The sequence below is a fragment of the Pteronotus mesoamericanus genome, unplaced genomic scaffold, assembly GCF_021234165.1.
Source record: "Pteronotus mesoamericanus isolate MK-2021 breed Mesoamerican mustached bat unplaced genomic scaffold, CSHL_Meso_final contig_78, whole genome shotgun sequence".
Lineage (NCBI taxonomy): Eukaryota > Metazoa > Chordata > Mammalia > Chiroptera > Mormoopidae > Pteronotus > Pteronotus mesoamericanus.
The window spans coordinates 9112284-9138052 of NW_026555258.1; the positions used below are offsets into that span (position 1 = coordinate 9112284).

The window sequence follows — 25769 nt, forward strand, 5'->3', positions numbered from 1 at the left end:
GCAGGTACTATCTCTTGATGGGGAGGAAGCTGATGCATGAAAGGTTAAATGGTTTGTTCTAATCCCATAGCTAGTTAAGGGATTTGAACCCAGATCTTCTGATAGTTAGTCTGGGGTTCTTTCCCAGTGAGAAAGTCTTGGTCAAAGACAGGCCAGGGAAATTAGTATTAATGTTTGTTTTGGTTTTTAAACAACCAGAGTCTTTCAGAGAAGTTGACAGGACAATATAAAGAACTTAAAAAAATTCAAACAATTTTGAGTGAGGTGCTGACCTGAGGCCCCATTACTTCTAAATACTTCAGTGGGCTTTTCCTACAAACAAGGGCATTGTCCTATAAAACCACAGTATCATCATCAAAATTAGGAAATAAATATTGACTCATTGCTACATCTAATTCTTAGACCCCATTCAAACTTCAGTAATCTGGATAACATCTTTTAGCATAGCGAGAGGATTCCATTCAGCATCACACATTGCATGTAGTTGTCATGTCTCTTTAGTTTCCTTCAGTCTGGAAGAGATCTTTAGTCTTTCCTTGATGTTCATGACTTTGACACTTTTGAAGATTACAGGCAAGCTGTTTTTTTAGAAGATCCCTCAGTTTGAATTTGTCTGTTGTTTCCTCATGATTAGATTCAGGTTAAGCATTTTGGCAGGAATATCATGGGAGCGTGGCTGTGTTTTTCTCATTGCATTCTAGCAGTTTGTCCCATTACTGATGGTGATCACTTTGATGACTTGATTAAGGTATTTTTGCCAAACTTCTACACTGAAAAATTTACTTTTTTTTGTCATTAGCAAGTATTTTGTGGGAAGGTGCTTTCAAACTGTGCTCCAGTTCTCGTTGTTTTGTGTGTGTGTGAATAAAAAAAACCTTTTTAAATCCCCATCTGAGGACATTTTCTCATTACTTCCAGAAAGAGAGGAAGGGAGAGAGAGGAACATCAGTGGGTTGCTTCTGATAGCTCCTGGACTATGTATAAGTGCCCAGACCAGGGATCAGACAGCAACATAGGTATGTGCCCTGACTGGGAATTGAACCTGCAATCTCTTGGTTATAATGCTCCAACCAGCTGAGCCTCACTGGCCAGGGCGTCGTTAAATTTTTTATTTTTTCACCAATGTGGACTCTTTGAAGGGTTAATAATCTGTTAATATCATTATTGATTTTGGTGCTCAAATTATCTCAGATTTGGTCAGTGGGACTCTTTTTGAGTCAGTCTTTTTTGACGTCTCCATAATTCTGTAAGCTTAATGGCACAGGAAGATGTTCTAAGACAATCTTGTATTTCCTTGGGCCCAGCCCTGGTGTCAGCTGTTTCTCTAAGAAGCCCTGGTCCCTTTCAGAGGAAAATTGTATTTAGAAGCCAGGGACTGAGTGCTGTGCTTGCTGCTGTCGGGGTGTTGCTGCTGCCAGGCCCAGTTAGTACACGGAGCCAAGAAATATGTGTGTTAAAGTCAGGTTACATTTACATTCTGTTTCTTTATATATTTATTGAAAATCTTGAGTTCATACTAATCTTCAATTCAAATCAACTCCATAGAATTCATTTTAGTTTTCCGCTACCTTCAACTATGAGACCTCCTGACTGGTCCTGGGTTCGGATAAAGTACACTGCCCCTTCATCCCCTGCCCCATGTGGATGGATGCCCTCCTCTTCGACTTTGCTTTCCTGGGATCACAGTGCCTGCGCTCATGGTTGGATATGCCCCTGCCTTCCCACTGTCCTGTGGACGCCCTACCCCCTCAGCTTGAACTCTGACTCCTGTCATGCTGGACAAACCTCCCCCAACCCTGGGACAGGGTCAACCTCCTCACTCCTGTCCGGGCTTCCACACCCCACTCTGGGGTGTCCTTGTGCTTGGACGTGCTCTTCACCCTCGTGGGCCCTGACACTTGTATCTCTCCATGGCACCCTTCTCACCCTGCTTGTGTTCCAGTGTCCCAGGCCTGACCCCCCCGTGAGTGAATGCCCTTCTCACGGCGCTTGAGTTCTGGCTTCCAGTTCCAGACTGCTGCCCCTGCGTGGGTGATGTCCTCATTCACTTAGACTTGACATCACATAGCCAGGCCACCGCTCAGTCAGATATACTCCTGCACTGCTCGTGTTCTGACAGTCCTTGTCAGGTCGCCCCTCTGGAGGGGCGTTTCCTCATCCTGCCCAGGCTCCGACACTCTGCGCTGGGCCATTGCCAGTGTGTGCATCTGTCTTGCTCTGACCAATTTAGGACTACATTTTCAGTAGGAGCAGAGGAAAAGTTAGGAAAGGGGAGGCCTTCAAATATTTTTTAAGGACAAACTTTATTGATAATGAAAAGATACAATCTTTGCAAATGCTATTAATGTTCTTGAAGAGTCTAGATTTTACATTGTAGCTTAGCATGGTAGAGAATTTCTTAAAACTGTATGGGGACTGCACATTGTTTAGGGCTGTGCAGGCTGTTTTTCCTGATTGGCATGCAGCTAAACTTTTCCAGTGAACTTGCTTTGCACATTGTGGAATAAGGATCTTTCACAGGGATATATGGAAAGGTAAAAAACTTTGTAACTCCTCTCACAGTAGTCCCTGCGTATCTTTATTAATATGATCCTGAGAGCATCATTGGAAATGAAAAGCGAAGTGTAAAATCTTGAAACAACTTGTTTGTATAATTACACAACTAAGTTAATCATTTTCTAACAAGTTTCAACAATGACTGCATTCTTCTACAGAGGTGTTAACTTGTTATGGGTTAGAAAGCACCCTTTGATACAGCATTTTCAAGCTGGAAAAAGGGCTTTAATTTCAGAGTCCACTGAAACAAATAGAGACTTGTTGGAAATATTAACACTACCTTTTTGCTTGTTTGTCTAACTTAAAGAAATCAATGTTTATTAGGTGATGTTTGCTAGCATGTTCTGAAGTGTATACAGTTTCTTTTGACTGTGTTGTCAACTTTGAGACAGTTCATTTGGTGTGGATTTTGAAATATTATTCCTCGGCCCCTTCAGCATATAAGTTTGTAATTAAAGAAACAGTGTGCTGAAGTCAAATCATTACTCTAGTCCATAGAGAATAGGTTGCTGTTTTGCTTGATGAATACTAGCTGGTTTGGAGATCTGACTGCTGTGAAATGAGTAAGGGGTCCTGTGTGCTTCAGTTTGGAGCTTTAAGTAACTCTTAAAGGGGATGAGGGCCTAGCATTATGGCATGGTTACCATATACAGCGAAGATTCTTATTATGAAGAGTGAGTGTTATATTTTTCTCCTAATCTCATAATATGTTGTAATTGAAGAAAAATAGATCCTAATTGAAAGCTGATGTGATCAATAGCATGATGTTCTTAAAGAAAAAACAAAAACAAAAACAAAAAACAAAACCATTAAGCATTCCTGCTGTCTGAATACTGTCAAAGCCCTTGTCTGTTTTTGGCTTCTGGCTAAGTGTACTTAATCGTTCTGAGAACATGCCCCTGAGCACTGAGCATGGGCCTTCCAGTTAATCACTGAGACTGGTGTTCAGAAGAATGATATTGAATAGAAACCCTTTCTTGGCCTACTTGCAGGTTTCATTCTCCCACAAGTAAGCAGGCCTCCCTTTTTTCAAACACATTTTAGCTGTTTGTGTGTCATTTTTCTATGTTTAAGGGCCAAGGCTGTTGTGTGTAGATGTGACTTATTCATACCTTTGACTCCAAAGGAAAACTTCTTTAAAGAGTAATAGTGGTGTGTATTCAGCATATTACCTCTTGTCAGAGGGAGAGAAGCAGTTACTGGAGCTGGAAACTACATGTCAGATGTTGAAGGAAAACTCATTCATCAAACACTTACTGTGCAGATGTGGAACTGGGGTTATAAGACTGTCGGTGACCTCAAGGAGCTGCCAGTCTAGTGGGAGGACAGATATTTAATCAGAGGTACGCTGGTGGTTCCTCACCTTGGCTGCACATTGGAGTAAGTTGGGGAGCTTTAAAAAACACCAATGCCTGGATATTCTGATTTAATTGTTCTGGGGTATGGCCTGGGCATCAGGACTTTTAAAAGCTCCCCAGGTACTTGTAATTGCATAAGGGTTGACTGTGGTAAGAGCTGCAAGAGTGAGGAAGCGCAGAGTGCCCTGGAGTGTAAGGGGGCACGTAACCCAATCTGGGCTATGAGTGAGGGGGGATTGAGAAGGCTTCCCAGAGAGGAAGAAATGCCCAAGCTAAGGCTTGATGAATGACTTTGTCAAGTTAAAAAGATTAGAAGGACTGTTTTTTGCAGAAGAGCAGTTGAAAAATGCACAATAGAATAGTCCAGTGGTTAGTGCTTTTTGATGATCCATGCTGACTCTGCTACTTTCTTGTTTTGACTTTGGCCAGTTTATCCTCTGAGTTTGTGTCCTTATCTCTGAACTGGGGGTAATACCTACACAGTTGTTGAAGAATAACTGAATTAGTGCATTTAAAGTGCTTAGGATCATGCCTGGCACATAGGAAATAGTAACTAGTGGCCATGGTGATGATGTTATTATTGGAGAATCAGCATGGTTTGTTCAGAGGGCTACAGCTAGTTCTGGCTGGGTCTTAGGGTGTAAAACTGCAGAAGGTGAGTGTGGGTGGCAAACAAAAAATGCTTGGCAGGTGGGCAGGGTTCTACATTGTGGAAGTATAGGAGTGTAAGGCAACTAATAATGGGATATCACGGCAGAACCAGGACATTTCCATGGCAATATGTTAAGATATAGCATCAAGATACAGCAAGTTTGGGAAAACTTGGGTCCATATTGGAAAATTGGCTCTGAATATGGTATTCTCAGCATCATTACATGTACTGAAATAGCAGGGAGTGTTAATAGGACAGAGAAGGGATTTCAGTTCCTAGAGTCAAGTAGTTAAAAATATTGAGCATCTTGAAGAGTGATGGAAGGTGTAAACAGTCTCAGGGTAGTCCCAGAAATTCTCTGGAAATTGTTACAGTCTTAATTGTTTTCAGACTTAATGAAAATATTAAGAGCCGCCTGGCCATTTGCATTTAGAGGACACACTTTTAAATTTATTTTTTGATTTGTAGAGAAATGGAAAATGCTTCCATTTGCATTGGCTTCGCTGGCCCTTAAAATAACTTATGTGTATTTGTTGGTATGTTATATAACTTGTCACAACATTAGTCACCACTTCTTCCATAAGGCAACATGTAAACGATCATGGATAACCATGACTATAAATTATAATTATAGTCTAATTCGATCTTAGTGTTTTGGTCAGCTTTTTGCTTTTCTTTTTTTCTTTTAAAAGAGACTGTCATAATCTTTGGCTCCATGTAATAGAGTTCTGGCAGCTATTTGAACTGAGTAAGAAACTGTTAAAATGAGTGATTACTGAGGTATAACCTATGTGTATTTTCTATTATGTGCACTAAGTTACTTGGAAGAATTCCATTTAACTAGATCAGTGGTTTTGAAAGTGTGATTATTAGTCCAGCAGCATAAGTATTACCTGGGTACTTGTTAGACATGCTAATTCTTGGGTTCCACCCCAGAAACTCTTGAAGTAGGGCTGGAAATCTGTCTTTTAACTTGTTAAAACTTGAGAATCACTGAAGTGTATACTCCTGTCATTTCTTGAAATCTTTTAGACCCCAGGAAAGCTAGTTTGTACTTTATTTATTCCTTCTCAATACTTACTTGATTCTGGCTACATGCCAATGCTGTTCAGGGAAACGCTAATGGGTGTGATAGACAAAGTGTCTGCTCTTCTGCAGCTTATGTGGAGGGGAGGGTGACTGATAAGAAACAAGATCGTGATAGGTATGATGTGGATAATTAAAATTAGATGGTAGAGAGTATGTTGAGGGGGGCCTTTCTGAGGAGGTCAAAAATAAACCGAGTTTTAGATGATAGGAAGAGCCACCTATATTGAAGATTAGTGCAAAGGACTGTAAGATACAAGTGAGTTTGGTGTGCCTGAGGAGCAGAGAGAAGGCCAGTGTTGCTGGGGTGCAGTGAGCGAGGGGAGAGAGGTTATTAAGTGAAGTTGGGGAGAGAGGCAAAGGCCAGATCATGTAGTACCTTGTGAGGACTGTTTTTTTAGAATTGTGGTAAAATACACATAATGAAAAATTTTCCGTCTTTTCAGTGGACAGTTCACTGATATTAAAGACATTCATATTGTTGTATAACCATCACCACCATCTATTTCCAGAACTAAGACTTTGACTTGGAGTAGTATGGGAAACTTTTGGGAGGTGTTGAGCAGAAGACTGACATAACCTGACCTTTAGAATAAAAAGGTTACTGGTCCCGAAGTTGAAATCTGACTGTTGGAGGGCAAAGGAGGAAGCAGGGAGACCAGTCAGGAGAGGACTGCAGTGACAGAGGTGTGGCGACAGTGATCTGTCAAAGACGGCAGCGTTGGGGATGCTGACGAGCAGTGAGGTTCTGGATAGGTTTTGATGATCAAGTCAGTGGGATTTGCTGATTGGATTGTGGCATGGAAATGATCATGGTACATAAAGCAAAGGACTCAAGGCTGACACCAAGTTTCTTGGTCTGAATAACTAATGGATTTCAGGAGTTGCAGGTTTAAGGGAGAAAAGCACTGTTTGTGAAATAAGAAATGCTTCATAGATATCCAGGTGGAGATGCTGAGTAGGCAGTTGGATGAGGGCATTTGGAGTCATGGAAGAAAGCAGGTTGGAGAAGTGACTTTGGGGCTGGTCAGTATTTGCATAATTAAAGCCATGAGACTGAATGAGACCATCTAAGTAATGAGTGTAGATGGGGAGAGGTTCAGGACTAAGTTCCAGGGTAGGAGAGTTTCCTTGAGAAAGAATTAGTAAAGGAGCAGCCAGTGAGTCAGGAAGACTAAGGACAGAGAGTGATATTCTGGAAGGCAAGTGAAGAAAGTGTTTCAAGGAGGGCAAATCATTGTACTGTGTCAAATGCTGCTGAGAGGCTCAGTGAGACAAGCCCTGAGAACTGACCGTTTTAGCCCGCTTTAACAATGCGGGGTCATTGGTGACCGTGACAGGTCGCTTCAGTGGTGCGGTGGGCTCAGAAGCCTGGTTGAAGTAGGTTAAAGAGAGACAGGAGAAGGAGCAGAGACAATGAGTAGAGCCAATGTTCTTAGAGAGATAGCAGGTCTGCACAGTCACCTTAACTTAGTGGCATAGGTTAATGCGTTGGAGCGCCAGTGTTTAAAAATTTGGTATGTAACACTTTTCTATGCTCATGTTTGTATTTCAGTTTTTTAAATGGGGAGAAATAAACGTGGAAATTTGCGTATAAAATGTGTGAAAGCTCTAAAGAACCTTTATGGAGTCCTAGGGTCTTGTAGACACCTTAAAAGCCATTATCTTAATCTAGAGGAATGGAACGCTGGGATGAAATTCAGCCAGTTACAAAGTAGACTTAAGAAAGATTTACTTAGGTTTTAGAAGGAATTTTCCTGGTGTTCTTCAGATGACCTTACAACGTTGCTTTCTTTCATCAAACACTGTTCTTTGAGGTCATTTGAATGAAAAGGATGTTTCCATATGGTATTTTCCACAAATGTTTGGTGGCCAAAGGGGGCCGACTTTGTAGGTCTTTTTGTATCTCTGGCAGGGAAAAAAGCACAAAATTTGTTTTCAAGGCTCTCAAAACTTCAATTTACTTTATTATTTTTAAGTAAGATACTCTGATTTAGTGTCTAATTTTTAACTGATATTTGACAAGGTATATTTAAATACCTTGAATTTTAGAGCAGCCCACTCTTTTCAGCTGTAAGTACTTACTTAAAGCAAAACCCCAAGTTTCTCTTCAGTGAAGAGACGATTCTTCAAAAGAGAAATAATTAGATCCTTGATTGAAAAAACACATTTTCTTTCTACTGCTAAGGGACAAGAAGAAGTATTACCATATTTTATTGAACATAGGTTGCCGTTATTTCTAAGATGCACTGTTACTATATGTATTACCAAGGAAGAAAAGAAGGCTGCCATGTAGAATTGTAAGGTGCAATAGATTGTAAGAAACGTGAAAATGTGTGGGGTGGGGGGGAGTTCATCTTAGAATCAATGAAACAGAATTTGAGTGCTGGGAGGTGTGAATTCTGGTTCTGGGCTGCATTTCTAGCCATCTGTGGGGCTACCAACAAGTGACCCAGGAACTCTGCCTCAGGTTCCTCACCGGAAGGTTGATGAAAATGCCTGACACACCTACCTCATAGGATTAGAATAAGAATGAAATGAGATAAAGGATAGTTATTTTGAAAAGTGGAATCTACTGGGTAAATTCAAAAAGTATTTATTTCATTGAAATTAAATCTTATATTTGATTAGGCAACTCAGAGTTTCTTCTCTGAGCTTTGTTGTTAGGTTTAAAATAGAATTCAGTTATAGATATTTGAAAGTATAACATTTTCTTCTGCTGAATGATTTTCATTCAATCTGGAAATAATATATTTTTATTGTAGTTTTAGAATCAAAGAGAGAGAAAATGCAATGATAATATAATCCTGATGTTCTCATCACTTGGAATTAACTGTTAACATTCTGTTAGTGCTGTGATCTTTTAAAAACTTATTATGAAATATTTATGACATAAAAAGGTAAAAGGATATAATAATGAACATTCATATACTTGCAATCGCCAATACAGGTGAAGCCCCTGTGCGAGAACAGTCTTACATTTAGATTAGGGTCCCGTCTCATAACAGCCTAGTGAGACAGGGCACTGTTTCTCTTGTTTCAGTCTTAAAACCTGTAAATAAGCAGGTTAACTTCATCATGTGAATGTTGTATCCTAGAATACAAGGGAGAAGGCTATTTTGTGCTAGTGTTGCCTTGCTTTGAGATTCCTCAAAATTCTACCTAAGGCCTTGGAGATCCAGCTGTGTTAATTGGAAATGTGACACCTGTAAAATTGTAATAATGGCTAGCCAATTACTGGCTGGACACTATACCCAGATAACTTGTGCGTGTGTTTTTTAAGTTTCACAGTAATTTTTCTGGTTAGGTGTTTTTATTTTATAGATTAGGTAGGCGTGGCTCAGGAAAGTTGAATAACTTAACTTGTCCAGGGTCCCACAGCCATTAAGTTGTGGAGCTAATGATTTTAATCAAGGCATGCTTTATATCAGAGCTCACATGTTCTAATGACATCTTAGATTGAATAAACTATGCTGCTTCAATCCCTGTCAGTAATCATGATCTGTTTCTTTTGTAGGCAAAACCCGGAGACCACGTTTGAAGTGTATGTTGAAGTGGCCTATCCTAGGACAGGTGGCACTCTTTCAGGTATTTGCATGTTCTGTTATGATATGACATTCTTGTATATTGTATGAGATAGCCATGCACACGGGATAATATGTGAATATTCTAAACTGCTGTTTATCTTTAAGTATGTTGCAGTGTCTTTCCCTTTTATTTGTGACCACATCATCATATGCACAGTGAACAACTTAAATTAAGAGTCATTGCCACAACGGGCTTGGAGTATGGCTTTATTCATTGCAGTAATTGGGTTTTGGTTTGTACCTTTCGCAGATACCTGGAAGTCATCTATTTAGTAGGAAATATAGTCACCTTGCTAATGAGGAAGGCTGAAATTTAGGTTATAAAATAATACAAGGAATTATTTATATATAAATACATATTAAGGGATATATAATAATAAGGGAAATCTTCATTACTAAACTGGAAGATGTTTGAAATTTAGTATATTTTGTTTGCTGGTAAAAGACGGTTGGAAATTATTTGAAGGAAACACCTCCTCTGGCTTTAGCTTTTGGACTAATTTGGACACATATTCCTGGATGACAGGGTCTTAGATAAGGTTAGAGTATCTTGTGCAGGCTGAGTGTATTACTTCTTGACCTAAAATCCTTCTCGGTTATTGGAGAAAAACAACCTTATGACCCAGTGTTTTTTTTTTTCCTTGGTGCCTCAAAGAGTGATGCGTCGGCCAAAGTTATGTGAGGGAGCAACTTTTGGTCCACACATACTAACAGTTGTATATATTATTTGGTGTGTAGGGGAGTGAATTTACTTGGATTAGAAACTTGGAATAATTAGGATTTCAATGGTAGTTACACCCATAATTGGCTATACAACTTTGGGCATAATTTTCTATTTCATTATTTAATTGGATTGTAATACTCATAAAAATAGCTACCTTTTATTGAATTTGTCTTTTATTGAGATTGACATATATGGTCAGTCCTTACAATACAGCCCTTAAAGATAGTTGAGTCACATCTCCATTACACCTATGAGAAAACAGAATTGCAGAGAGGCTAGATAACTTACCAAGATCATGTAGCTACTGTGTGGTTCACGTTCTCTTCCACTCTGCTGTATTGCCTTCTTGAAGACAGTGACCATGATATACACATCTTTCTATGTCATTTTCAGGGCTTTGCACAATATCACCAATGTTTTTTAAAATGAATGAATTTCTCCTCATAGCAAACTTGAGATAACTGTGTGCGCTCTACTTCCTGGATTATCTAATGAAAGCCGTGAAACATGCTACCAATGTATGGTTGTTCCAGAAGTAGAATGTTAAAATCCATGCTAAGTTGTACCTCCAACTGTGCAAGCCATTGAATTGGGAAGGGTTACTTGGTGTGTACGGTGTGTATATGAGCAGCAGCACTTCTGTGGGCTGATGTCACAGAATAACCATTTGATGATGGCTGTGATTTGATAGCTTTAAGGACAAACATCTTTCTTATGTCTATATTTGCTAATGCTTCCCCTTTCAATGTTCTAGGGCTTCTCTTCCAAAGTTAAAGTGAAATTTTGGGGGGAATGTTAGCAAAATTTGAAAAGTACAAATAAGATGGAAGAATGAACAAAATAAAAAGTCTTATTCTATCCTCTTATCCCAGTCATCTGATTCCTCTCCCCTTCCTGTAGGCAACTCCTTTCTTATTTAACTCTATAGTATATTTTTAAAAAACCTTTTTATTTTGAAAATATTTTAAAAGATAAAAGTTACAAGGATAGTCAAGTGCATATACCTTTTCCTTAGACTTATCAGTTGTTACTTTTTGGCCATATTTGCTTCACTTTACATGCATATACGTATTATTTTTCCTGAACTACTTGAGAATAAATTGCAGACATTGTGACCCTTCACCACTAAATTCTTCAGAATGTATCTCCTAAGAGTAAGGACATTTTCTTAACATAACTCTAGTGCAGTTATTGAGGTAAGAAAATTTAACATTGATGTAATGTCAGTTGTTCATATTTAAATTTAATCAGCTGTCCCAGTACTGTCCTTTATACAGTTTCCCCCTCTTGTCCAGAATCTGATTCAGGATCATGGACTCTGTTTAGTTTGACTCTAGTTTCTTTCAGTATGGAATAGTTTTGTGGCTTTTCTTTACCTTTATGACATATTTTTCAAGAAATTAGCTTTGTTGTTTTTTAGAAAGTCCATGGATTCGATCTGATTATGTTCCAATGATTAGATTCAGGTTATGCATTTTTGGCAAGAGTACCTAAAACATGATATTGTTTATCATATGAGTAGGCACATGGTATCAGTCTCATTATGTGAGGGAAAGTACATAAAACTTTTGTGTACAGTTTAACAAATAGTTATAAAGTGAGTACCCACGTTACCGCTGTCCAGGTTAAGAAATATAATATCGCTTGATTCTAAGGAAATACTGTTTCTTGCGAGAGGGATCACTACCCTGGCCCTGTGCTTTAGTGCTCCCTGCTTTGGCCCTCTTCCATGGGACAAGGAGTCTCTGGGGCCTAGGGGACATGCCCACTTGGAGCCTGAACCCTTCCATGCTAGATCATGCTTTGAGTACCTGGGATCTCAGAATTTCTTGCCCAGATGGGCCGGGCCTTATTTCCAGAGCCTGCGGAGTCTCTTCCTGGGGTTCATCTTTCTGAGGGTGGCCGGAGCTGCTGGTGCATAGACAGACCCTAAGCCTAAGAGATGGCCTATGGGTGGCTGTTTGTAGGAAGTAGGGTAAGGACTGGAGCTTGGACTTGTGAATGGAGATGACTGCATCCTTGGGTGCGAGGTCCTTGGCAGTGCGGGGTGGAGAAGGGGACCATGGGCAGTGCACCAGTGGCCGGTTTTTTCTACACCATCAGGTTTCTGCATGGAACTCTACGGAATCCAGCAATTCTCAGTATAAATTTGGCCTTCTAGGTAGATAAAGCCATATTTGTCATGATAGGAAGGTAAGAACATATTTTATTTCATAGTTCATTTCATAAGCTTCATAGCTTCTAAATATTTTAGACATATGGGTACATGGGCCTCGATTTGTACTCTTGGCTGTAAATGTTAGAAATGGGTTTGGCCAGCACCCCAGTGATGCCTTTCTGTCTTTCTCCTGACTCTTGTAACAATCATTTCTTTGTTTTACTTTATAGTTTTAATACATTTAATGTGCCTGTTTCTGAATTTTCTAGAAATAAAGTTATTTTAAGTGTAGTTTTGCTGCTTTTTTGCTCAAAATGATATTTTAAGGGTCCTCTATGTTTTGTGTAGCTGTAGTCTTTCATTTTCATTGCAGTGTAAGTAATACACTGTAGGGTTATATCACAATTTATTTATTCATTCTACTGTTGAAAACCTTTGAAGTTGTTCACGGTTTTTGGCTGTTGCAGGCAGTGTTGTTGTGATCCTTCTTATACGTGAACGTGGTGCGTGTACACATATTTCCATAGGATACTTGATGACTGGATCATGATAAAGTTTTTCAGAATTGGTTGTGTTCGCCTACACATCCTTCAGCGTTTGGTAGTCCTTATTGCTGTACAACTTCATCAGTTTTTGGTACAGTTGGGCTTTTGCCCCACCCCAGCCTGATGATTGTATAGTAGTATATCCTCGTTTTTATTTGCATTTGCCTGATGATTAATGAGATTGAGCACCTTCCATATGTTTATTGGCATCTTATTCAGCTTCGTTTTTTAAAGTGCCTGTTCAGATCTCTTGCTTATTTTTTAAATTGAGTTGTCTACCTTCTCCCTATTGATTTATAAGAAATTATTTATATATTATGGATATTAAGTTTCTGTTTATATATGTTACAAATATCTTCTCCCACTCTGTGATTTGTCTTTTGATCTCTTTACGGTACCTTTGATCAAAAGGGTGATTTTAATGTAATACAGTTTATCAGTATTTTCCCACCCTACAGATATGAAAATATTTTCCTATACTGTCTTCTAAGAAATGTATAGTTTTGCCATTCACATTTATGTCTCTACTCTGTCAATGACTAGTTTTCTATTAGATGATTAATATGCAGAAAAGTTAAACTCTAAATTAGATTTCTTATTCATGATTTTTTAAAATTGGGAAACAGCTAAATTACTAAAATATGCTACTCCTCTACATAAAACATATTTTTATAAAATCATCACATACTTCAAATCATACCTAAAATTACTTCACAATAAAAAGATGACACATGTGAGAAAGGCCAATGAGAAATATCACTAGACTTTAAAGACAGTTTTTTCCTCCATCCATAACTTTTTAATGTCTGTATCACGGTAGGTGTTTTTTGTAAACATTCTTTTGTAAACTCTTCATGTGTTTTGCGCTCTGAAAGGCATTCCATGAAATCCATGGCAGGGACATGTGATCTGTCACTTCTGCTTAGACATTGCAACAAGGCCTATGGCACTGAACGGGATACTTTCCAAACACTGTGAAAATAAAATTTAGGTACACAAATGGAACTCGTGATGCTACTTACTTAACTTTCTTTGGGAATTTGTAAGATTTCCTAGTTGCTCTTACCTGTAAATAGCTATCACTTCATATTTGATTTTAGGTAATCTTTTATCTACTTCTACAACCTTCTTATTTGTTTTTAATAAACCTTATCATATTTGCCTTTTTCTGCTACCATTTAATGCATTATTTTTGACATTTTAAATGATTGCAAATAAATCTGCCTTAAAATTGGTCTTTGTTCCTTGGACTTGCATCTCTGATCTCTGCCAAAGTATTGGAGCAAACTTAGGTATAAATCTTACACTATACAGTACTAGTGTCTGGGCATAATCTTCTCTTTGAAGTTTGTTTGCATCCCCCAGAGGGATTAATTCCCTGCTGTGAGAAGGTGGGTTAGAAAGCACTGAAACTACTTTACGGGTCTTTAATTGGGGAATTAGTATACATTTTGTTCTATAAATTTCTGTTGGAGTTTCATTCTTACAATTTTTCTTATACTGTGGTATATTAGGTTCTTATTGTAAATTTAAAAAAATATTAAACATTTTCTCAAGCTATTTGAGTACATATGGGCAGATTATCTTGGTGTTTTTTCTATTTAATGTTTAGTAGCTTGTTTTCTGATAAGGTTTTGAGTATGTATAAAATTTTATAAAAATTAAAAAATCACTAAGTAATAACTACTATTAATAATTTGGTATACTTACTTCCTTGTAGTCTTCTGTGTGTGTATAAATAAAATATATAAGCTTTTCCCTCCAACTCCTGCTAGTGTGTATTTTTCTTGTTCCCTCCCCAAATTAATTATTGTTTTTCTTAAAATTATTAATATAGCTTTGTAAAAGTCATTTCAGTTGCTATGGATTTTACATCATGTTTATGAGCTATATTTACTTATAATTGGATCTTTAGATTGCTTCCACATTTTTCCTGTTGTAAATAAGCCAATGAACATCTTTGCGTATGATGCTTGCTATTTAGGTATGTGATTTTAATGCTTTAAAAAGAAGTTGTATCATTTTGTGTAGATCTTTGATCTACTTTGTTCTCAATTTTTAATTTTCTTTTTCCACATCCCACATAGCCATCTCAAGTTGTGAAAGCTCCCAAAGCAGAGTTTAGTCAGTCTGACTGAAGGTCTCGGAAGAGGGTGCTCGTGCAAGCGGGATGAGTCTGCCCAGTCTCATGATCAGACGGTGCTGGCCATGCTGAAACTCTGGAATGCATTTCAAACACAAGTGTCTCATTCCAGCTGGCATCTCTGAGCCTGCTGTGGGCACTGTTCTTGGCCAGCCGCTTAGCACAGGAGAGTGGCAGCATCAGGTTCTCAAGGCTGTTTGGCAAACCAGCTTCCTCCTGTGTCAGCTCCCAACCCAGCGTTTTTAATGCTTTAGTCCAATAGCCACTTTAAAAAGTGCGTAGTCAAATTGAGAAACTTGTGAGAACTCTATGAAAGGATTGCTCTAGACATGGTGCTCTGGGTTAGCTGAGATTTTCAGCTACCTTAGTGTTAAGCAGTAACCTTAAAAAAAAAAACACAAAAACTTGGCTTTAAAATCTCTCTTAAATATCTGTTCACATTTCTGTATTGGCAGTATCATGAAGAAAACTGAGTTTTGGCCAACTTAAGATACTGAGAGCCAGATTTGTTACTCTGAACTTTAGCTGTCACTTTACAGGACTCTCATTCAAGAGCTTTGCCTGAATCTTGATCACAGCGGATGCTTCAATACTATTAGATATTTTAAAAAACTGACTTTAAAAATAAACAAGAATGTCTGTTCTCTCTCTTTTAAAAAAGATTTTATTTATTTATTTTTAGAGAGGGGAAGGGAAAGAGAAAGAGAGGGAGAGAAATATCAGTGTGTGGTTGCCTCTCAAGCACCCCCTACTGGGGACCTGGCTGCCAACCCAGGAATGTGCCCTGACTGGGAATCAAACCGGTGACCCTTTAGTTCGCAGTCCAGTGCTCATCCACTGAGCCACACCAGCCAGGGCTATGCTGTCTTTTTAGGAGTGGAGTGGAGGGTATAAAAAGTCCTTTTGAGAATTGTTTTACTTCAGATTAAAATATTTTTAGAGGTTATTAACTAAATTTATAGTCTTCTTTTCAATAATAATATAATAAATCACAGCAAACTTTTCTTCCTGTTCCTAAAGTGTGAAATTTATGGGCTATCTGAATATAAATTACAATATAGGAAAGTGTCAAAATTTTTTGTAATTCATGACAGTGTGGTTCTTCTTGCTGTATTTGTGCTTTACAGTGTTAGGCCTCTAGCCTTCTTGGTGGACTGTTGATCTACCAAATGATAAAATCCATGTGAGCAGCCAGTTTGTTGTATGAAAAAAAATTATTCCCTTAAATGCCAGACTCAGAACCCCATTTTCTTAACTATAAAATAGTACCTAATAGTACCTACTTCATTCAGTTGAAAGGATTAAATGGGGATGCACAGTGCATGGGGCATGGAAAGTTCTTAGTAAATGGGAACTGTTGTTATTTATCATTTGTTTTAAAGATTTAATTTTTTTTTTAGACAAGAGTCTGGTTCACAATAAAATTGAGAGGAAGATACAGAGATTTCCCATATACTCCCTGCTCCACACATAAACAACTTCTCCCATTATCAACATCCCCCACCAGAATAGTATATTTATTGCAATTGATGAGCCTACATTGACACCCAAAGTTCATTATTTATGTCACAGTTCACACTTGGTGTTGTATAGTCTAGGGTTTAGACAAATGTGTAATGACATGTGTCCATCATTATTGTGTCACACAGTGGTTTTCACTGCCCTAAAAATCCGCTGTGCTCTGCCTGTGCATCTTTCCATGCCGTCTCATCCCCTGACAGCCACTGATCTTTTTGTTGTCTCCAGAGTTTTGTCCTTTCCAGAATATCATATAGGTGGAATCATACAGAATGTAACTTTTTCAGATGGCTTCTTTCACCTAGCAATATACGTTTAAGGCTCAGCTGTGTATTTTCATGGCTTGATAGCTCATTTCTTTTTAGCACTAAATAACATTCCATTTCTGGATATGCCATAATTATCTATTCACCTACTGAAGGACATGCGGGTTGCTTCCAAGATTTGGCAATTATGAATAAAGCTGCTATGAACATCTATGTGCAGGTTTCTGTGTGGACATAAGTTTTCAACTCTGTAAATACCAAGGAGTATGATTGCTGGAGGCTGTGATAAGTATGTATAGTGTTGTAAGAAGCTGCCAAACTATGTCCCAAAATGTTTACCATTTTGCATTCCTCCACCAATGCAGGAGAGTTCCTGTTGCTCCACATCTTCACTAGCATTTGGTGTTGTCAGTGTTTTAGATTTTGGCCATTCTAAGAGGTGTGTAATGGTATCTAATAGTTTTAATTTGTACTTTCCTGATGACATGGTGTGGAGCATCTTTTCACATGCTCATTTTCCATCTGTATATCTTCTTTGGTGAGGTATTGGTTAAGATGTTTGGCCCATTTTTTAAAATTGATCTGTTTGTTTACTTACTTTTGAATTGTAAGAGTTCTTATATTTTGGATAACAGTCTTTTATTAAGTATCTTTTGCAGATACTATCTCCCAGCCTGTGGCTTGTCCTATCTTTCTCTTGACATTGTCTTTGGTAGAGCATAAGTTTTTAATTTTAATGAAGTCCATCTCATCAGTTATTTCTTTCATGGATCATGCCTGTGGTGTTGTATCTAGAAAGCCATCCCTATACCCTAAGTCAGGGGCCCCTAACCTGTGGGCCACTGACGGGTACCGGTTTGGGCCTGTTAGGAACTAGACCGCACAGCAGGAGGTACACTTGAATGTAATGCACTTGAATCATCTTGAAACCATCCCCTCTACCCAGTCCATGAAAAAACTGTCTTCCACGAAACCAGTCCCTGGTGCCAAAAAGGTTGGGGACTGCTGCCCTAGGTCATCTAGGTTTCTCCTATGTTATCATCTAGGAGCTTTATAGTTTTGTGTTTTAATTTCAGTTTATGATCCATTTGGAATTAATTTTTGTGAAGATGTAAGGAAGGTTTGTGTCTGGGTTCTGCTTTTGCATGTGGATGTCCAGTTGTTCCAGTATTATTTGTTGAAAAGACTGTCTTTGCTCTGTTGTATTGCCTTTGCTCATTTGGCAAAGATCAGTTGACTATATTTATATGGGTCTGTCACCAGGCTTTCTTTTGATCCGTTGTCTGTTTCACCTGTACCATCCTACTTTGGTTCCTGTAGCTTCATGGTAATTCTTGAAGTCTGTTAGTATCAGTCCTTTGATATTGTTCTTCTCCATTAGCAGTTTGTTGGCTATTCTGGGTCTTTTGCCTCTCCATATAAACTTTAGAATGTTTGTCAGTATCCACAAAATAACTTGCTGGTATTTTTATTGTAATTGCATTTAGTCTATGGATCAAATTGTGAAGAACTGACATATTGACAATATTGAGTTGTCCCATCTATGAACATGTAATATCTCTCCATTTATTTCTTTGGTTTTGTTTATTAGAGTTTTGTGGTTCTCATATAGTTCTTGTGTATATTTTTGTTAGATCTATACGGAAGTAGCTGTTATTTTAAGTTATTATTTTTGTGTATCTTTGTGGAACTCTGCTGTTCAACAGTTGTTCTCAAGCTAACAGTTGAAAAGTAGGAAGTAAAATTAACTAGCTAAAGTAGATTTTTCAGAATCCATGCATTCAAGCTTAAATCCTTTGTTCATGGGAAAGCCCTTAGCTTATACCCTACGGGCTTTGGTTTGCCCTGAGGATTTTTCTGTACTAATATTGCTCAGCATAGTTACTGATCATGTTGATGACATTAAATCATTGTATTAATCATGATTTTTTTTTTTTTTTGTCGTAACTGGAAGAAGCCCAGTGAAATCTGGCTTGAGCTAAAAAGGGAATTTATTGGCTGTCAATACTTAGAAATGTAGTGATAAATCTGGCTTTGGGTTTTGCTGGATCTAGGTGTTCTACTTATATTTTCAGAGATTTGTCATCTCTCTCTTGGTTTTCTGTCTTCTGTGTTGGGTTCGTTTTTGGGCAGGTCCTCCTTATACAATGGCGAAGAGATGGCTACTAGGCTATCCACATTCATATTCTACCACTTGAGTTACCCAAGTGGAAAAAGAAAGACACATTATTTTGAGCCTGAACAGTAATTGCACGAGACCCCATTTGGGTCATAGGCCAATCTATGAACCAGTCACCATGATCCTGAAATGGGTGGCTCTGAGATGTCAATTGGGGGATGAGGGAGGATGTGGAGGGGGTGGAGGGGACTGTTCAGTGCCATCTAGATGCTATACCCTGAGAAGGGGAAGGGTAGTTCCTCGGAGGAGAATCTGATACTGTTACCAGAAGAAGGAAGAATGGACACTAGACATCCAAAACATATGTCTGTTGCAGTCATCAAAAAAAATGTTTTATTCAAAGTATTGTTTTCAGAAAAGCATGCAGGTATATAATCTAGTTTGGAAAGATTTACAACCAAAATGGTTAGGTTTCAATACGTAAAAAATGTAGGTCTGGAGCTTTCTCAGAAACTGCCTTATAAGCTTGATTTCCCCAGGATTCTACTTGACTGAGGTCTTATTTTACATCTGATTTTTAGTTAGAGTTCTTGTAATTGCTCATTTTTTGAACAGTCAGTTTAGATTCAGTGCCATGCTGGACTGGAAAGTGGAGTGCAGTCTCTACAAAACAGGAACTAGACCTCTATTTTAAATGTGCAGGAGAATTTGTTGTCATTGTTGTTGTTAACTCTTAAGGAAATTGTATTCTAGCATTTGAACTTCTTTTGGTATTATTTCACAATACATTTTGCATTCCCTGCTTTATGTTAAATTGTAAACATGCAGTCTGCTCAAAGACTTTCATTAGAAGAAGAAAGCTCTACTGAAGATGTCACTGTGAGCTTGCTTTGCCCAGCAGGAAACTTTAATAAATTGTTTCATTTAAAGACAGTTTTCTTACCTTTAATGTGTTCTTAGGCATTTGCATTTTATGCTATTACAAAGCCTTATTTGAAGAGAAAATAGATGCAGATGAATTGTCTTCTAGATGGTAACAATGTCATTAAGTATTTTCATGGATAATTGGTAATAAAAACAGTGCAATGGAAAGACTGTAGGGTTTGACATCAGTTTTATTCTGTCATTCACTAATAGTTTGACCTTGGAAAGGTTATTTAAACTGAATTCTGGTTTGCCCAGTACTTAAATGGGACTTATATCTATTTAGCAGGTTGTTTTGTAAATTAGAGACAATATGTATTAAAATGCCTAATACTGAAACAGGTACAAATTAGGCATTCTTGTAATGACTTAATTCAACATCATCCTTCAGTGAAAAAACAAAAACAAAAACACCCTTAAGCTTCAAACCAAAACCAAACAATAAAACTTCCCACAATTGTGATTTTGTCAAGGGATTAAATCTTCTGATATAGAATTAATTTAAATTCCTATTTTGAAAGGCTTCAAATACTAGAATAATAGATGAAGATATGAAACTTTCTTCATGAAAAGAAAATTGAATGATTAATTTTCTCTTTCAGAAAATGTAGGATTCTGAGTTTCTTCAAGAAAAATACATTTTGGACATGTATAATTTCAAATGATCAAATTGTGTATTTTTTCCCTTCACTTACATGTCACAGGTAAACTTAAATAAGGCCCAGTGATCAATCCTCAGTTATCAAATTTTTTTTAATTAAACTGTCTACTTGTGAGAAGAGCCAGATGCCAATAAAATAACCTGGTATATGAAATTTATTAAAAGAGCCCATTTCTGGAATATGGTCTATACTTTAGTGTATATTTAGCCCAGTTTTCTGTCCTCCGCAGAAATCATCACTTAGTTTCTAGAACAGCAAAAGAAAGCATTCCATTAGTTTGTTAGGTTGTATTTACTATGAAAGGAAAATTGACAAAAGTATTTGGGAAAGATTAACTATAAAGACTGAAATGAAAAATATTTTCATCATGGCTCTCAGTGAAGTAGAAAATCAGTTATTCCCTCTTCCTAATAATAAATATTTTGTTAATAAAAGTTCTTCCTCCTTTCCTCCCAAATCTTCAAAAATATAATTCACAAAATCTAGTTAAGAGCAGGTTTCTAAAATCAAACTGTCTTGGTTCAAATTCCAACTCTACCACTTACAACTTATATTCCTATGTGATTTTGGGAAAATCACTTCAGTCCTCTTTTTGCTTTAGTTTCATAAACTGCAAAATGGGGATGGTGATGATAGTACCGCATGGTAGTGTTGCAAAGATTGAATAAAGCAAAAATAACAAATTAAGCACAGGAATGGCACAGAGTACCTCTCAATTTAAACTATCATTAAGGATAGCTGAGGATCATCAGAAATGTCACTGTTCCTTATTGTAGGTGTTTTCCATCTGCACACTTGGTGGCAGGGCATTGGGAAAGGATCTAAGGAAGTTCTAGGCCCAGGGCCTTTGGGAGGCTTGACTATGTTTCTGTCTCGCCTCCAGCAGCCCCAGCAAGTCCAGTTTAGGTTTTTGAAGTTCTTAGTCCCTGGGGTGGACCCTGGAACAAGCTGACCTATATTCTCTTGTGTTCGCTGGATGGAGACAGAGTTGACTCAGGTTTCATCTGGGTTTCTGTACTTCTGTTTCAGGATAAAAGCTCAGGTCTAGACCCAATTTAAATTGAGATTTAAGGCTGACCCCTGCTACATTCCCCCCCCCCCTTTTTTTTGAAAAGATGTTTTTCTATCCACCTTTATCCACTCAGCAAATTCTTACTGCCATGCTAGGGTAGGGGTTCATTCCAGATAAAAGGCAAAGCATTTGTGAAGCCATAGAGGAATGGTGTATTTTTCTTTTTGTTAATTAAAAAAATGGGACTTTCAGTAAGATTATGATCAGCTTAAGGGAACCCTGTGCTATCATGCTTAGTTTGACTGTCAGTTTAACAAGGGCAAAGATCTTTGCTTACTTGCTTCACTGATATGTCCCTAGCACCTAGAACAGTGTGTGGTAACATAGTAGGCACTCAGTACATTTTTTGGGACAAATGAATGAGTAGACACAATTCTACCTGATTGTAGTGAAAATATTACTATTTTCATTAGTTTCCACAGTTTTATTTTTGATAACACCTCATTCTATATTTTATTTTTTAATGAAAATCTTTGGGCATTTGTGTTAGAAGCAAGAATAATCATGCAGTTTCCTTTCCAGCAATTTTTCTGGAAGATATTTTTTAGCCTCTTCTATGAGCAGATGTGCTCAGGATGAAAATTTAAAGGAAGGCGCACTCACATCTGTCTCACCAGGCGAGGAATGCCTTTTCCTCTCCATTTAGTGAGTGTCCATCAGACTTCCCAGAGTACAATGACGCTTTTACTATGGGCCCGGCAGCCCATGCTTCTTGCATTTTAGGCTTTTTCTGCCACCCCTGGGAAACTGCCCGGTGGTCTGGCATCATGGGAATTTGTCTCGCTAAAAGCTGATTCCCCACCTTTTCCTCTAGCAGAAGCAGTGGATGTAGTAGAAAGAGCTTGGGACTTGGGTCTGAAATATGGCTCTGCAACTAATAGCGATCTGACCTTGGAGAAGTTATTCACCTTTTTTCTTGAGTTTTCTCATTTGCAAATATGAGTCCGATAATGCTTATCTTTTAGGGTTGCTATGAGGGTTAAAAAAATGCTAAATGCTAAATAATTACCAAAATAAATAAATGCAAAATAAAATAAATAATTGCTTTCTTTCTTCTGTCACATTAAATCATTGTTTTTTACTCTTCCAGCCTCCTGACACAAAAGAACACCTGTATTGTTTTTCATAGCTTGGAGGACTATAGAGTCTTTGAAATGCTTGATAATGATTTGTGTGTGTGTGTGTGTGTGTGTGTGTGTGTGTGTATTTACATATACATATATGTATGGTTTTCAATAGTTTGTATAATATGTATGTATATATGTATATATGGAACAATGTGAAGTTGTTTTCATGTATTTCCAAAGACAGAAAAGCCACTTTAAAAAAAACTCACATAATTAATTTACAAGTTTTCCAGAGTATGAGCTTAAAGTGAGGGTCTTCCAAGACAGTTCCTATGCCCATACTTGGCTTTCTATAGAGAATATAGCATATGTTTGTGTTTGCTTGTTGGATGGGGGTGGGGGGAGTGTGTGTGTGTAAGAGAGAAAGGGAGAGGGAGGGAGAAAGGGAGAGGGAGGGGAGAGAGGGAGAGGGAGAGGAAGGAAGAAGGAAGGGGGGATGAGAATGAAAATATACCAGTGGTGAAAGAGATAGTTTATCTTGCTTTTGTAACTTCAGCTTTGTTATGCAATGTGCCAAAAGTTATTTCTCCCTAGGGAGGGTCTTTTTCACTGGTTTGTGAAGGCAGCATAAATTCTCGCTTGGTGTTTGAGGAAGATGGTAATACAATTTACTACAACCAAAGTATTTTTTAACTTCTTGGAAACCAAAATGGGATTGCAGTGGCAAAGTTGTCAGCGCACTCAAGTTTAACAAGTGTTCGAAGGATTAGTAAAGGAAATGTAGTTTACTCTGCAGCTTTTATGACAAAGAATTTAAAAGGTTTTGCTCTAAGCCCCACCATGTGTTTCTTCCTTTTCTCTAAAACATACCTCTAAATTGAAAAGAGAGATGAATCTCTTAGGGAGAAACTATTAACTCTGAGGGAGTTTATCTTTGTTGGAGAGGAAGCAGAGCATTTACATTTGAATTGATTCTGAGTGTAGCTTGTGCCCTAATCTCGTTTCTCCTAGATGTTGGTGAAGAGTTTAAGTACTTCCTACTTTGTGTTCTGGTCCTTGTAGTGCTATCCTAATTTTCTTGGGGATCATAAATTTCCTAACTAAAAGTAAGCAAACCTCTGAGACACTGTGCATTGGCTTTGTATGGAAATGATTTCTGTAGTTGTCACAGTCTTGTAAGTAGGGCTATTGGCCAGAATTGTCTCGTGTTTCACAGCACTGATTACCACACTAAAAAAATGCTATAAAAAAAGATAAAATATTACTGGAGGTTTGAAAGAGGAAGACTAAAATCACCTCCATCACAATCTCACTCTAAAGTTTTGAACATTTCCATTTGACGTAGTTGTCGTTGGTATACAGTTTTAAAAGAGAAAATCAATTTTGAAGATTCCAGCACAGGCTTACAGTTTGATGAACTAGTTCCCTGTTATTATGCATATAAATTGTACCCTTTTAAAATAAGACATATTAATATTACTCTCAAGTTTGTGGACTTTTGTGAGCACATCTTTGGTATTCTTTTGTTTGTTTGTTTTTTGGCTGGGGGGATGCGGAGGAGTTGGGGAGATGGAGAGGCACATGGAAGAACAGAGAGGGCGGAGAAGGACTGTTTCAAAGGTGAACTGTTGCAGATGGACATGTTTTTCTAAGTCCAAAATTTTGTAAGAAGCCTTAAATTGAGCCATTTTCTGAGAGTAAAAAGTACTGGTATATTAGTATTATGCTCTATGATGAACTAAATTGCCATTTCTTTATAAAAAATTAACTATTAGTTATAAGGACTTTTAGGTTACTTTTGAGACCTGCTTCTATCACTGATTAGGTTTTACTTTATTATTTTACATGGAGTGGCATTCTGATGATAGTGGATTGAGGTCATTTTAACCTAAAGAGAATAGAAACCATCTACCTAAAAGACTTGTTGGTGGGAGAAATTCTTTGTAATTACTCTCATGTCATATTAGACAGCTGTGTCCTGGACTGGAGTTAGCTTTTGTGGCAGCTGTGAAGTCCTCACCTTACATTAAATGTTCCCAGTTAAAGTTCGTTTCTGAAACTTGGGACTGTCATTCAAGCCCACCCCAAAGAAACAGAGTGAGTATAATACTTCATAGCTGTCAGATGAAGAAATCCTGTTGGAGCTATGGTTTAATGAAACCCAGTGGCCTATTGCTTTTATTTTTAATTTTTTAGAAGTTTCAATGGAATTTGTAAGTTAGGGCTTGGGGGAGATAGGCTGTGTTTGTTCCTTAGAGTTTGGGACAAGAATCTTGCCTTTGCTGAAAGAGCTTATATAGTAAGAGACTAGCTTGAAAACGATTTGCCTGGCATTTGCACTGGGTGTATTTGGAAAGGAAAGCCTCTCTGCATTGTGCATTTTAAAAAGTGTCTGTAAGCGTGCTTAGAAAAGGGCAGCATTTGCTGGTCTTGGCTGTCAATGTCTTGCTGCTACTGACTGTGTTTAACCAGAAAGGGAAACTCAGAGTAGAAAAAGTCTCACTCCCAAGACTTTACAAGAAAACCCCTCTTTGTTGATTTATATATATATATTTTAAAGGAGCTTGACATCTTCATCAAGTTCACAGTGGGCTTGCTTTGTTTGCTTTCTCTTGAATGCTTGATAAGATTTTTCTTCTATTGTTTTGTGCAGCAAGAACAGATCTTTCCATGGCTGGGGTGGGTTTTTTGTAAATCCACAATATGGTCATTGTCTGCTGGTGAATAATTGTGGCTGCTTTTTGTACAACCAGAACTAAGGCTTTGGCTGTGAACAGATTCCTTCTTAGCGTGAAAAGGGACTAATCCATGTAAATACAGCCCCAAAATAAAGCTTTACAGAAAAAGGGGAAGGCCGCTAAGCAGGAGGGCACAGGTCAGCAATTTAACCTTTAACCTAACAAATAAGAAGCATGAAAGTTCCAGAATTGGTTTACAAAAGAAAGCTCCTGTGATCTGTCAGTTTTTCTTTTTCGGAGGGAACTGGGTGAGGGATCTGACTGACAGCTAGTGCCTTTTAACTGCAGACTGTAATTAACTGCCAAATTGAAACTTGAATATTTGAAGGAGAATTTCTCTTAAATAAATTGAGATGGCAGAATAGGCTGCAAAAGCATTGGTCAGGGGCTTACATGGGATTTTTACCCTTGAAGTGGGGGCATAGGCTTTGGATTGGCCTACCTTGAAGATTCGTTCCAAGTTTGATAAAGAGTCTGTGGTCTGACTCTTACTAGTCAAATTAGACATGAACTTTGCAGTTTAAGGCCAGATGAAACTCTTTCCTCTTTTCTAGTATTATCACTGATACCCTTTTTAGACTTTTCAGGCTACAT

General features: G+C 37.9%; 1 protein-coding gene across 7 annotated transcripts in view; it reads left to right on the forward strand.

Annotated features, from left to right (window-relative positions):
* The window catches only part of DENND1A (DENN domain containing 1A), a 478231-nt gene that overhangs the window by 24834 nt on the left and 427628 nt on the right, over positions 1-25769 (forward strand). For 5 of the 7 annotated variants that reach the window (XM_054584396.1, XM_054584401.1, XM_054584399.1 and 2 more), the window contains exon 1: positions 9144-9240. In XM_054584396.1, the coding sequence (XP_054440371.1) occupies positions 9150-9240 (91 nt within the window). In that variant the 5' untranslated portion in view covers positions 9144-9149. Of the gene's footprint in view, positions 1-9143; positions 9241-25769 lie in introns of those variants that run through there. The other 2 variants (XM_054584397.1, XM_054584400.1) reach the window with 1 other exon arrangement.